The sequence below is a fragment of the Spodoptera frugiperda genome, chromosome 18, assembly GCF_023101765.2.
Source record: "Spodoptera frugiperda isolate SF20-4 chromosome 18, AGI-APGP_CSIRO_Sfru_2.0, whole genome shotgun sequence".
Classification (NCBI taxonomy): Eukaryota; Metazoa; Arthropoda; class Insecta; order Lepidoptera; family Noctuidae; genus Spodoptera; species Spodoptera frugiperda.
Window position 1 is genome coordinate 1104729 of NC_064229.1, and position 11976 is coordinate 1116704.

The following is an 11976-nucleotide window of genomic DNA, read 5'->3' on the forward strand; positions in this document are numbered from 1 at the left end:
ACGGCGAGAAGACACTTCAGTTGGACCTAAACCTACGGAGACCTTACAGCTGGAAATTAATCGTCGCAGAAGTCAGTAAGCCAATCATCGGCGCCGACTTCCTACGCTACCATCAACTACTCGCCGACATAGCCGGTCGATGTCTTGTCGACAAAGTAACTAATCTCTCCGTCAAAGCGCCGATCTCATATTCCGCCGAGCCTACTGTAAGAAGCATAGACGTCGAGGAACCTTATCACGAAATACTCAGCAAATACCCAGACATCCTTAGACCGTCGTGCATGAAGGATATCCCAAAGCACCGTGTGGAACATCACATCGAAACCACTAAGCCACCCGTACATTGTAAAACCCGGCCACTACCCCCACACCGATACCTGGCCGTGAAACGGGAATTCGAAGTAATGATGCAGCAGGGATTATGTCGTCCAAGCAAAAGTCCCTGGTCCAGCCCACTACACGTCGTCCCGAAGAAGAACGGCGACATACGGGTATGCGGCGATTACCGAAGACTCAACGACGTAACTAAACCCGACCGCTACCCAGTACCTCGCCTCAAAGACTTCACTTACCTACTTCACGGCAAGAAAATATTCACCACTCTCAATCTTAATCGTTCATATCAACAACTACCCGTGTACGAACCGGACATCGAGAAGACAGCCATTACAACTCCGTTTGGCTTGTTTGAATTTCCACGAATGTGTCCAGGCCTAAAAAACGCGGGACAAACATTCCAGCGGTTCATATACCAAGTACTCAACGGATTAGATTCCATGCATTCCCGTTTATCGATGCGATGAATCATCGCGTCCGAGAAAAAACGCACGACACATCGAAGATCTACATGAAGTACTACGGTGATTAAACGACTACGGAATTACCGTAAACCCATCGAAATGCGTCTTCGGTAAAGATACAGTAAAGTTCTTGGGATACCAAGTGTCGAGCGAAGGAATCGAACCGCCACTCGAAAAGGTCAACGCCATCACTAGTTACCCTAAAGCCCCGGATACACTAGGGAACATTTTGTCCCGCAACATGACGCGCAACACAAAATATACGTGACGCTGCAACGTTGCATAGTGTCCCGCAACATGACCCACAACATTGTACGTGACGCGGGGCATGTTGCTTGCTCCCGCCTCGAGAGCGAGCGCACGTGTCTCGCGTCAGTGTTGCGCCATTTGTCACTGAGTGTAGTCGCGTACGCAACGTGCCTTTAAAATGTCTGTAGTGTGGGGAAATGATACCGTGCTTTTGCTTATAGAGCTTTACGAAAGTCGTGACTTGTTGTGGGATACTTCACACCGTGACTATCGAAATAAAATAAAGAAAAATGATGCATGGGAGGATATAGCCAAGGCGCTTAAATTGCCTAGAAAAGAAATAGAAACCAAAGTTCATACCCTGCGTTCGCAATTTGTCCGAGAAAGGAAGAAAGTGAAATCGTCAAAAACTACTGGTAGTGGACGAGACGACGTGAAGTCCAGTGCATGGTTTGCGTACGATGCAATGAAATTTTTGCTAAAGGGAGCCACAACTTCTGGAAGCTTGGACACTTTGGACACAAACGTAAGTCATACTTTAGTTATTTTGTCGTTTGTAATCAGTAATCACGGTCACATCACCTGCGACAAATATAGCGCAAATGGGTTTATTTTTATTTATAATTTATTTATTTATAATTTATTGTACGGACACACAAGGAAAGGAAAAGTAACAAATTAATACGTACCTATATTATTTACATAAACTAAGATTTGTACACACCTCACCCACAAAACTTCACTTCTAAAAGGATTGACGTTGTTCAGTAACATTAAAAGAAAAAAAAGGTAATTTAAAAAACTAAAAAACCATGATAGTATCAAAAAACTTTACAAGAATAGAAAAATTTAAGCATCGGGACCCATCCTAAATAAAAGATTAGAATGACTTTTCTAGAATGGGTCTGCTTAAATTTTTCTTGTATTCTTGTTTTAAAGGATTTTCATGTACAGTCGGGTTTTTTAGTTTTTTAAATTACCTTCTTCACTCATATATCTATGAAATACAAATCAAACGACCCCTCAGCTGAAAATCGAGTCGTTCAGGCTTGGGCTTATTTGGCGCCATAGATTTTTTTATTATTTTGATATTGTGTCACTCTCACAGGAATTTAACGTCAAGCGAGTCTTCAGGCTAGAGATGAGCAAATTTAAATCATTTTGATATATCCAGTGTAACAGTAAATAGCCAGTTTCTCCATGCCGTTTAGGCCAGTGCCAAACAATTATCATACTTCTACATAATATACGTGAAAAACATAATCAATACTAGTTTATTCATTTAAAAATTATTTTCAGTCCTTCTTCACTCATGAAATATCAAAATTTGTCCCATAGCAGATTGGCGTCTTCCCATACATTTAAATCTGACATATTGACAGTATCTCTCGATCCTTCTAAAATATCGTGAACATTTTCAGAATAGTCCCATGTGGGTTGTACAGTGAGATTGACTATTTATAAAAACGCACGCCATTACAACAACTTCAGCATTAAAGGGTAGGATGGTTATGGGAGTTCGGAATATACGAAATACAACACCTAAGATACCGAACACATTTTCGACAATTCTTCTAGCTCTTGACAATCGATAGTTGAAAATGCGTCTTGTTGTACCCACGTCATGATTACCGGGATATGGCTTCATCATGTTTTCTGTCAGTGCAAAGGCGCTGTCTCCTACAAGTACGTAAGGCATATTCGGCCCATCTTGTCGTATTGGGTATGGAGTTGGCCAGTTGAGTTGGTTATCAGCTAAAGCTTTATAAAAAGCAGTCTCTTGGAATACTCCACTGTCAGAAGATTTTCCTTTAGCACCACAATTTGCATAGATAAAATTGTAATTTGCATCGACAATACCCAATAGGACAATACTAAATTGTTCCTTATAGTTAAAATAGTCACTTCCCGAATTCGAAGGAGCTTGGATTAAAACGTGTTTACCGTCTATAGATCCAACGCAATGCGGAAAATTCCATATATTTTCAAAGATTTTAGCCTTGGTTTTCCATTCATTTGCAGTAGCTGGGACCTGTAAAGAAATACTTATACATTAAATACTATTTTTGCGTACTAATAATTAAGGATTCATGTCTAACAATAATACAATACGTGTTTTATACTTAGTATATACTTATTATAATAATTGACTTAATATTTATATCATTAATTTTTCAGAGTCCACAAAGCCAAAACGCGATTTCGTCTCCGGATGAAGATGTCGTTCTACATTCTCAATCTACCGTTCCGGAATTTCAATCTCCTCATCAACTAGAATCGCAATCTACCATTGATCAAGCAGAGCAACCCACAACCCCTGCACCAACACCTTCATCGTCGCGACCAACTCGGAAGAGGAGCCACCCCAATGAAGATAGATTGGAGGAGGCTTATGAAGTTCTGCATGCTGCTAAAAACAGAATGATGTCCCGAGATGAATTCGATGTTTATGGACAGTACGTAGGAACTGAGTTACGTGCATTAAATGACGAACACAGTGTAATTATGGCTAAATATTATATTAATAATATTTTATTAGATGCACGCTTAGGAAAATACCGTACAAGTTATAATAATCAAAGCCAGTCAGTTGTTCAACAGGGCTATAGCACTGCATCCAGTGATATTAGCCCCGAGCCTTCTGAAGAGCATATTATACAAAACATACTTGCAAATATGGATTCCTCGAGCACTAATAGCATTGATGGCACTAATACTAATTAATTTACGTTGATCGCTATATCCATCTTGTACTCTTTAAAATTTATTTTACTGGAGATTAAAATACAATTATAAATAAAATGTATACGTTTTCTTCAACTTACCTTTACAAATATCTTCAATTGTTTTATCAGTTCTTTACAAACTTCTGGTACTATTTTACGTATTAGTTGTTTTGACACTCGAAAAGTGTACGACAAAGAAGCATAAGAATCTCCAGTCGACAAGTACCTCAATGTAATGGCTAGTCTGATATGAGGACTAATAGCGTTCCGTAATATTGTATCCTGTTTGGCTATGGAAGGTGCGATCATTTGCAATAAAGTTTCAAAATCAGATGATGACATGCGAGTAAAATTCACAAACGATCCGTCAGACATTCGGAGATCACTTAGAATATTAACTCTTCTTTCTCGTTGTAATAAGAAATTCCGCATCCACCACCTTCTCTTTCTCTTAGGTTTCAACACACTCGATATAATTACTATGTATGCAGCACTAATAGCCACAACCTCCTCGGGCGACATTTCTATAAACACTGAGAAGTGTGGTCGACAAAATGTTCCGCGACATGTATGTCGGCACATTCCACGTAGTTGTTGAGGAACATGTTCAGCAACTTGTTGCTCCAATTGTCCCCTAGTGTATCCGTGGCTTAAGCCCGAAACAATCGCCGATCTACGTCGATTCCTCGGCATGGTAAACTTTTACCGCGACAGCGTACCTAACGCGGCCCGCATACAAGCCGCTAAACGCGTTCCTACATAATTCCAAGAAACGCGACGCGCGTATTGTCAAAAAGAGTATTCCGTAATATTTTCAAAACAGATTTTAAATGCAAAAAAATATCACCTGAGGACAAAAATATTTTTGTAAACACTACTGAGTATAAGAATCATATTCAGGATAAAGAAAAATGCAAACAACTGTTTTTAGAAGACCAAAAAATCAGTCAAATAGCTAATTCTAATTCCTTATGCGTGAGCTTTGATTTAGAATAAGTTCTGAATACTCCACATGGTAAAAGTGTGACCTTATATTACTCGAGAAAAATATGCATACTATAATGAAAGTATATATGAAAGTGGCACAAGGAATGGATATTGTTACGTATGGGGCGAATGCCAAGGAAAAAGGGGCTGTAATGAAGTAGTTACAGTTATTTTTAAGTATCTGAATATGTTAGACCAAAAAGGTACCCATACCGTGGTTAATTTATATTCTGATAGCTGTGCTGGGCAAAATAGAACCCGTGCAATGATTTCAATGTTAATTTATTTCTTGAAAACTGCAATAACAATTACACAAATAAAGGTAACTTATCTTTTACCTGGACACACCATGATGCCTGTGGATTCTATTCATAGCACTGTTGAAAGTTTTGTTCGCAATAAAACAGTATGGGCTCCTTCTGAGTGGCCAACTATGATTACTAATGTAAGATGTAATCCTAAAAGCTACATTGTAAATGTTTTAAACTTTGGAGACTTCATGGATTGGAAGTCCGTTTCACAAGCTTTATTGCCTGCTAAATTTAAAATTAATGGGCATAGCCATATGGAATGTGACTCCGATCATGCTGATATTGAAAGAACAAAAAAGAAGACTCATCTGAAAATTAACCATTTAAATGACTGGATACAACTGGTCAGGTTATGCAAACTTAAAAACGCGTTTGAAGTAATGCCGATGCAACTAGAACTTAATTCACTGAATTTCTCAAATTCAGTGAATTAAGTTCGAAAAAGGGTCCGTTCACAATTAAAAAAAAAGATGTTCATGGATTTTTTTTTTATGGCAACCTGTAAAGTGGCTTCAATTTCGAAAGCCCATAATATCACATCCTATCACATCACACCCCCTTTCACACCACAATATTATTGCGAACCACTTTGTTCCTCATACTATCACAAAAAACTCAGCTTTCATACCTTTTTCAAATTTATATTATAAAAAAAAAATGTTTCATTTACTGTTTTTGTTTTTTTATTTTAAGTTCAGTTTATTATTCTAAATTAATCCAATCATTACAACTGCATACTTGTGTTTATATCGGGAATAAGTTGATAAGTCGTCGGTGAACAATTGAACAAGTCTTTATTTTAATTGATTAAAAAGATAATTTTATCGTATTCTTACTACGACCCAAAACGACTGATAAATTTGCTTAATTCAGTTAAAAAAAAGTATAAAGACTTTCACAAAGCTGCAATTAAAAAGTCACATAAAACCAAGAGGAAGACGATTTTCTAATGAGGAAAAGGTTATGGCACTAACCATATTAAAACAAAGCCCAAAGGCGTATGAATTATTAAAAAAAATGTTTGTGTTGCCTTCAAAGAGATGTCTGCAGGGCTTATTACATTCTTTTAGAATGGAACCAGGCATCAACAAAGAGATTTTAGAAGATTTGAAGAAAGTTGCAAGTCGCATGTCTACGGAAAATAAACTCGTTAACATTTTATTTGATGAAGTTTCCTTGGCACCTGGCGTAGAATATAATGCAGCTATTGGCAAAATCATTGGCTTTGAAGATAATGGATATGCAAGAAATAAAACTCTGGCTGACCACGCACTGGTCTTCATGATAAAAGGCATAAAAAGTAAACGCAAACAGCCCATTTGCTTCACATTTTGTAAAGGAACAACAAAGGCGGCATTATTAAAAAATCTTTTGAAATGCGTTATTAAAGAAATAAATTCAACTGGCTTAATAGTTGTGGCTACTATTTGTGACCAAGCCACAACAAATGTAAGAGTGGTGCGGGAGCTACAAAACGATACCAGAGAACTAGATATGATCGACAGGGGGAAATAGCTATAATAGTCAAGCCTTTGAAATTAATGGTCAAAAAATATTTCCCCTGTTCGATACCCCGCACCTTCTCAAAGGAGTCAGAAATAATTTATTAGTAAAAATGCCAAATTTGTACAAAATGGTGAAGTCAAATGGGCTAAATGGGAACATCTAAAAATGTTATTAGCTGTTGATGATGGGGATGACGAAATTCGACTAGTCAATAAGCTCACAGAAATGCATGTCGATAAAAACAAAATACCCTAAATGAAAGTCAAGTTTGCGGCACAAGTACTTCAGCCAGAGAGTGTATATGCCTGTGAGATTTTTGTCAAGTTAGTATCTACACAAAACTACAGCTTCTACTTCAGGTAAGTAGATAAATGGTATGAATCAAGCACGATAAGTTGATAAGTCGTCGGTGAACAATTGTACCAACTGTACCTTTATGGGTAATTATTAAAACAGCCGTTATAATTTTATCAGAAGGTCTTACTACGAACCCAAAATCGAGGGACTAAAGTGGGTTCTTCAATATTCAGTTAAGACCAATTACGTGAAATGTCCAGCAATCAATTTCCACTGTCCCAATGACCTTTAAACTTTAAAACCGTTGCCCTGAAAAGTACGCAAAAATGACTTGTCAAGTTATTCACGCGCGGTACGGAAATACAAGCTGCTAACAAAATGTCAATGAATACAGCGTTTCTGTCGGCAATTGAAAAATTACCCGAAAGTATAAAGACTTTCACAAAGCTGCAATTAAAAAGTCACATAAAACCAAAAGGAAGACGATTTACTAATGAAGAAAAAGTTATGGCACTAATCATATTAAAACAAAGCCGAAAGGCGTATGAATTATTAAAAAAAATGTTTGTGTTGCCTTCAAAGAGATGTCTGCAGGGCTTATTACATTATTTTAGAATGGAACCAGGCATCAACAAAGATATTCTAGAAGATTTGAAGAAAGTTGCAAGTCGCATGTCTACGGAAAATAAACTCGTTAACATTTTATTTGATGAAGTTTCCTTGGCACCTGGCGTAGAATATAATGCAGCTATTGGCAAAATCATTGGCTTTGAAGATAATGGATATGCAAGAAATAAAACTCTGGCTGACCACGCACTTGTCTTCATGATAAAAGGCATAAAAAGTAAACGCAAACAGCCCATTTGCTTCACATTTTGTAAAGGAACAACAAAGGCGGCAGAATTAAAAAATCTTTTGAAATGCGTTATTAAAGAAATAAATGCAACTGGCTTAATAGTTGTGGCTACTATTTGTGACCAAGCCACAACAAATGTAAGAGTGGTGCGGGAGCTACAAAACTATACAAGAGAAAGATATGTTCGACAGGGGGAATAGCTATAATAGTCAAGCCTTTGAAATTAATGGTCAAAAAATATTTCCCCTGTTCGATACCCCGCACCTTCTCAAAGGAGTCAGAAATAATTTATTAAGTAAAAATGCCAAATTTGTAAAATGGTGAAGTCAAATGGGCTAAATGGGAACATCTAAAAATGTTATTAGCTGTTGATGATGGGGATGACGAAATTCGACTAGTCAATAAGCTCACAGAAATGCATGTCGATAAAAACAAAATACCCAAAATGAAAGTCAAGTTTGCGGCACAAGTATTCAGCCAGAGAGTGTCTAGTGCCTTGAGATTTTTGTCAAGTTAGTATCTACACCTTCATATTTTCTTTTCTTTCTTTCTTATATTATATTTTATATAGGACTGCCTCGTAGGTCGAGTGGTCGCAAGTGCGACTGCCGGACAAGAGGTCTCGGGTTCGATTCCCGGGTCGGGCAAAGTATTACTGGGCTTTTTTTCGGATTTTCGAGTCTGGAAATGTGCCCGGTATATGGCAATAGGCTCACCACCTATTACATGGGAGTTACAACATAAATTGTGAAAAGTGGGTGTACATTGTACAGTGGCATTACATGCCATAATGTGCACCTCTGCCTACCCCTTCGGGGATTAAAGGCGTGACGATATGTATGTATGTATTATATTTTATTTTATATGATATTATTTCTTATATTATATTTTCTTTCTTTATTAGTACCATTGTGTACCGTAGAGAAAGGCTGTGATGAATAATATAAAATCGTTGACAATTGTTATGTTACTTGGCTTATTCTTTTTTGAAATTATATTCGCCTGAGTATTTTCTCACAAACCTATTGTGAAGCAAATTAGGAGTGGCCTATGTTCAGCCATTTTTACAAATCCCAGTACCTACTGTAGTACTTTAGTGTACTGTGGTGAAAGGCTGTGATGATGAGCATTTTTAAATGCCTATTGTAATTGAGATTTGCTTTGTTTCAGAACACAACATTCTGCCAGACGAATGCCAAGGAACTGCAGATTTCCTCTTAGTGTTCGACAAGCTGTTTGACTCATTTAATGGCCATTCTTATGAAGGATCGTCTAAGAAATATAAGCAGTGTTTAAAATATAACTCACCCCATTTCCAACTGTGGAATGAAATGTTGCCAATTTTAGAATCAATTAAATTTGAATCAGTAGTTAGAAAAAATGATTCTGTATTGATTAAGCATGAGTCCATCCCTTCAATCAAAAATTGGATTCATAATATAAAAACTTTTAAGGAAATGTGGTTGCATGTGAATGTTGATTATAAAATAAAAAATTTACTCACTAGAAACTTTAATCAGGATCCTTTGGAAAACTTTTTTAGTGGTATTAGAAGTAATGGTGTACGTAATATTAATCCTAATTGTAATCAATTTATGAATGCTTATAAAACATTGCTGATTAATAATTTTAATTCTGTTCATTCTGTTACAGCCAATTGTGAGGACGATTTCAATAAATCATTTCAATCATTTTTTAATTTGATTGTTAATAAACCTGATTTGCCAGATAATGATGATTTTGCATGTGATATTGATGCACTATTAATAGTGATGAATGAAATTAAAATAAATGATTCATTGATTTATAATGAATCAAAAAAGTATGTAGCGGGGTACATAATAAAAAAAATTAAAACTAACATTTTCAGGACGTGTAAGACTTGCATGCGTGATTTATGTAGATCAGAAGTTGATATGCAATCTTTCAATTATGAAGTTGATTATACAAAAAAATCATTATTTCATCCCAGCTATAATTTCCACAATTTAATGGCAGATATTTATCATTTGATTGTAGCATGCTTACGTGATTGCCCAGAATCAAATGTATTATATAAGAAAATAAAGTTTGTGATTAATTGTGCATGTGATTATAATATAATAACCTGTATAAAACACAAAGAGTTGTTGATTGAATTTATTAACAATCTTGCAATCAAGTTGATTATACAGTTAGTGTACAGGGGTAAACAGAATTTTAAAGGGCAAAATAATGACATTCGATGAGAATGACCTTTTTTGATACCAACGTTACAATAGATTCTCAGGATACTTATACTATCGGCTGAGAATCTTAACACCGCGATTCAGAAAACGGACTCAAATAAAAAGCTCCATCTATTAGCCAAATTTAGAACTATTTGATTTTGATTAATCGCGGGTTTTGACATATTTGACATATCCGTTGCTATGCGGTTAAACAGTAGTTGTTATTTATTTTCTTATGGATTCGCGTAATCATTATTAGTGGGTATTTGTAATTGTTTTTCTTGTGAATATGAGTTAATATGCAGGAGTTAATATGCCGCGAAGAAAAAGCAGTATTTGGGAGCATTGTGAAGTGACCGACGATAATAAAAGTGTCAAATGTAATTATTGCTTAAAACATTATGGTTACAGAAGTGCAACGCGTATGGAAGAACATATGGCGAACTGTGAAAAATGTCCAAGTGATTTGAGACAAAAATTCAGCAAAATATCAAGAGTATCTCCGATGTCACGATCGACAAATTCGCAATCTGTGAGTAATAGTACTATTTCTATTGCTCGGCCGAATGATCAAGATCATGGCAATGTAGTGTCAACTATATCAACAAGTTGCCAAATTTAGCGGAATATAGGGCACGAAGTCAATTTTGGAGTAACGAGCTGTTGTGGAGTCCTATTATGAATATGGAAAATAATTCATCTTCGTCACGTAGCGCTTTTTGGTAGCCGTTACGAAATAATTCGACACTATGTGTCCACACTTTTTTATTCTAGTAACACTTTTTGGTCGCTGAGTGTACTTAGTTCCGTCGCTACGACTAAAAATGGGGAACAGTCGACACAGTAACATTTGGTTTTAAAGTTACGTTGCTGTGTGGTAACATTGTTCTTAGTCTGCAACCACTTCTCAGAAATCATTCGTTCGTTCAATCGTTTTCGTTCTCTTTCTGTTCTGTGACTGACAAGTTAAAAAATAATAAGAAGAAAACATCAGCCATCACTGTTTATCAAGGTAAGTTTTTATTCATATTTTAATTTGTTTATATTGTTAAAATCTATATGCGAAATTAATTTCATTGTGTTATTTGTTCATATAGTTTGATATTTTCAATGCGCCACCATAAAATTGTGATTTAACCTGTGTATAATTCAAACAATAGGTAGTTTGTAAAAACTATTAATTGTTTTAGTAACAAGTTTTTACATTCCCAGAGCTTGGAAGGTTTTGCTATAATATATTTAATAGTAACTATGTGTTATGGAACCAAAAATGAAACACAAAATAGTTAAATAATTAAAAAACCTAATTTTATTTAGAGAAAATATTCTAGTCACAACTGGTCAGGAAGTTACTAGATTATGTCGACATGTGTCGACGTGAAACCAGAAGTAGTTACAAAATTACCGAATTTACAAAATGGTTTATTGCTTCCAGCGATTCTCAAACGTTTGGACAGGCCTGCATATTATCAAATTATGTTTAGTATAGTACTAACTAAAGAGGGCTCGTCCCACCTTATATCGGTTGTGCCTAGTACATGGGTACTGGGAAACAACAAAGATTCTATTGTAACTTTCGTGAGACATACTAAATTAATTATTATGTTATCGGCTTACTCACGTAACGTTTTGACGAGGAACTCGACTAGTTTCAAGCCATGCTAGAGGCTCATATTCATGAGCAGCATTACGCAACACACGACGCGGCGATTGTCGCACTGCTACTGGCGATTCGAGCTACGCGCCCATCGCGCCCTCTGCCTGGAATCGCGCGTACTATCCGGCGCGCGCGACGATGTTGGCTCGTTAGACTCGCTCGCCGGCGGCTGCGCAGGTGTTGGGTTCGATTCTCGGGTCGACGCAAAAACGGTGTCACATACCGCGCTCACTGTGTCACACTCCAGACCCGCAACATTGTAGGCTGACGCAGATTGCAGACTTGGCTTCCAGGCAGGAGGTAATGCCCAGCCACCGTCTCTGTTGAAGTTGGGACGACGACTTATTTCGATAGCCTCACGTACTTTCCGCGGTACG

At 36.8% G+C, this 11976-nt stretch overlaps 2 protein-coding genes across 2 annotated transcripts; both read left to right on the top strand.

Moving 5' to 3' along the window:
• Positions 1 to 1227: 1227 nt before the first annotated feature.
• Positions 1228 to 3851, top strand: LOC118271060 (transcription factor Adf-1-like). The gene is made up of 2 exons (XM_050700158.1): positions 1228 to 1575; positions 3228 to 3851. The coding sequence occupies exons 1-2, from the start codon at positions 1228 to 1230 to the stop codon at positions 3771 to 3773; spliced, it is 894 nt and encodes a 297-aa protein (XP_050556115.1). The 3' UTR covers positions 3774 to 3851.
• Positions 3852 to 4006: 155 nt separating this feature from the next.
• On the top strand, positions 4007 to 11767 carry LOC118277811 (uncharacterized). Its single transcript, XM_050700052.1, has 6 exons — positions 4007 to 6587; positions 6927 to 6938; positions 7491 to 7720; positions 8047 to 8244; positions 8903 to 10954; positions 11378 to 11767. The coding sequence occupies exons 1-5, from the start codon at positions 6037 to 6039 to the stop codon at positions 9958 to 9960; spliced, it is 2049 nt and encodes a 682-aa protein (XP_050556009.1). The 5' UTR covers positions 4007 to 6036; the 3' UTR covers positions 9961 to 10954; positions 11378 to 11767.
• The last annotated feature ends 209 nt before the right edge of the window (positions 11768 to 11976 follow it).

What these genes read in the sequence shown, in the direction of transcription:
- LOC118271060 (XM_050700158.1), top strand. Translation starts at nt 1,228, where the DNA reads ATGTCTGTAGTGTGGGGAAATGATACCGTGCTTTTGCTTATAGAGCTT. An exon ending in TGGACACTTTGGACACAAAC is followed by an intron (nt 1,576 to 3,227) that starts GTAAGTCATACT and finishes TTAATTTTTCAG; the next exon opens with AGTCCACAAAGCCAAAACGC.
- LOC118277811 (XM_050700052.1), top strand. Translation starts at nt 6,037, where the DNA reads ATGGCACTAACCATATTAAAACAAAGCCCAAAGGCGTATGAATTATTA. An exon ending in CATGATAAAAGGCATAAAAA is followed by an intron (nt 7,721 to 8,046) that starts GTAAACGCAAAC and finishes TGCCAAATTTGT; the next exon opens with AAAATGGTGAAGTCAAATGG. An exon ending in TGCCTTGAGATTTTTGTCAA is followed by an intron (nt 8,245 to 8,902) that starts GTTAGTATCTAC and finishes GCTTTGTTTCAG; the next exon opens with AACACAACATTCTGCCAGAC.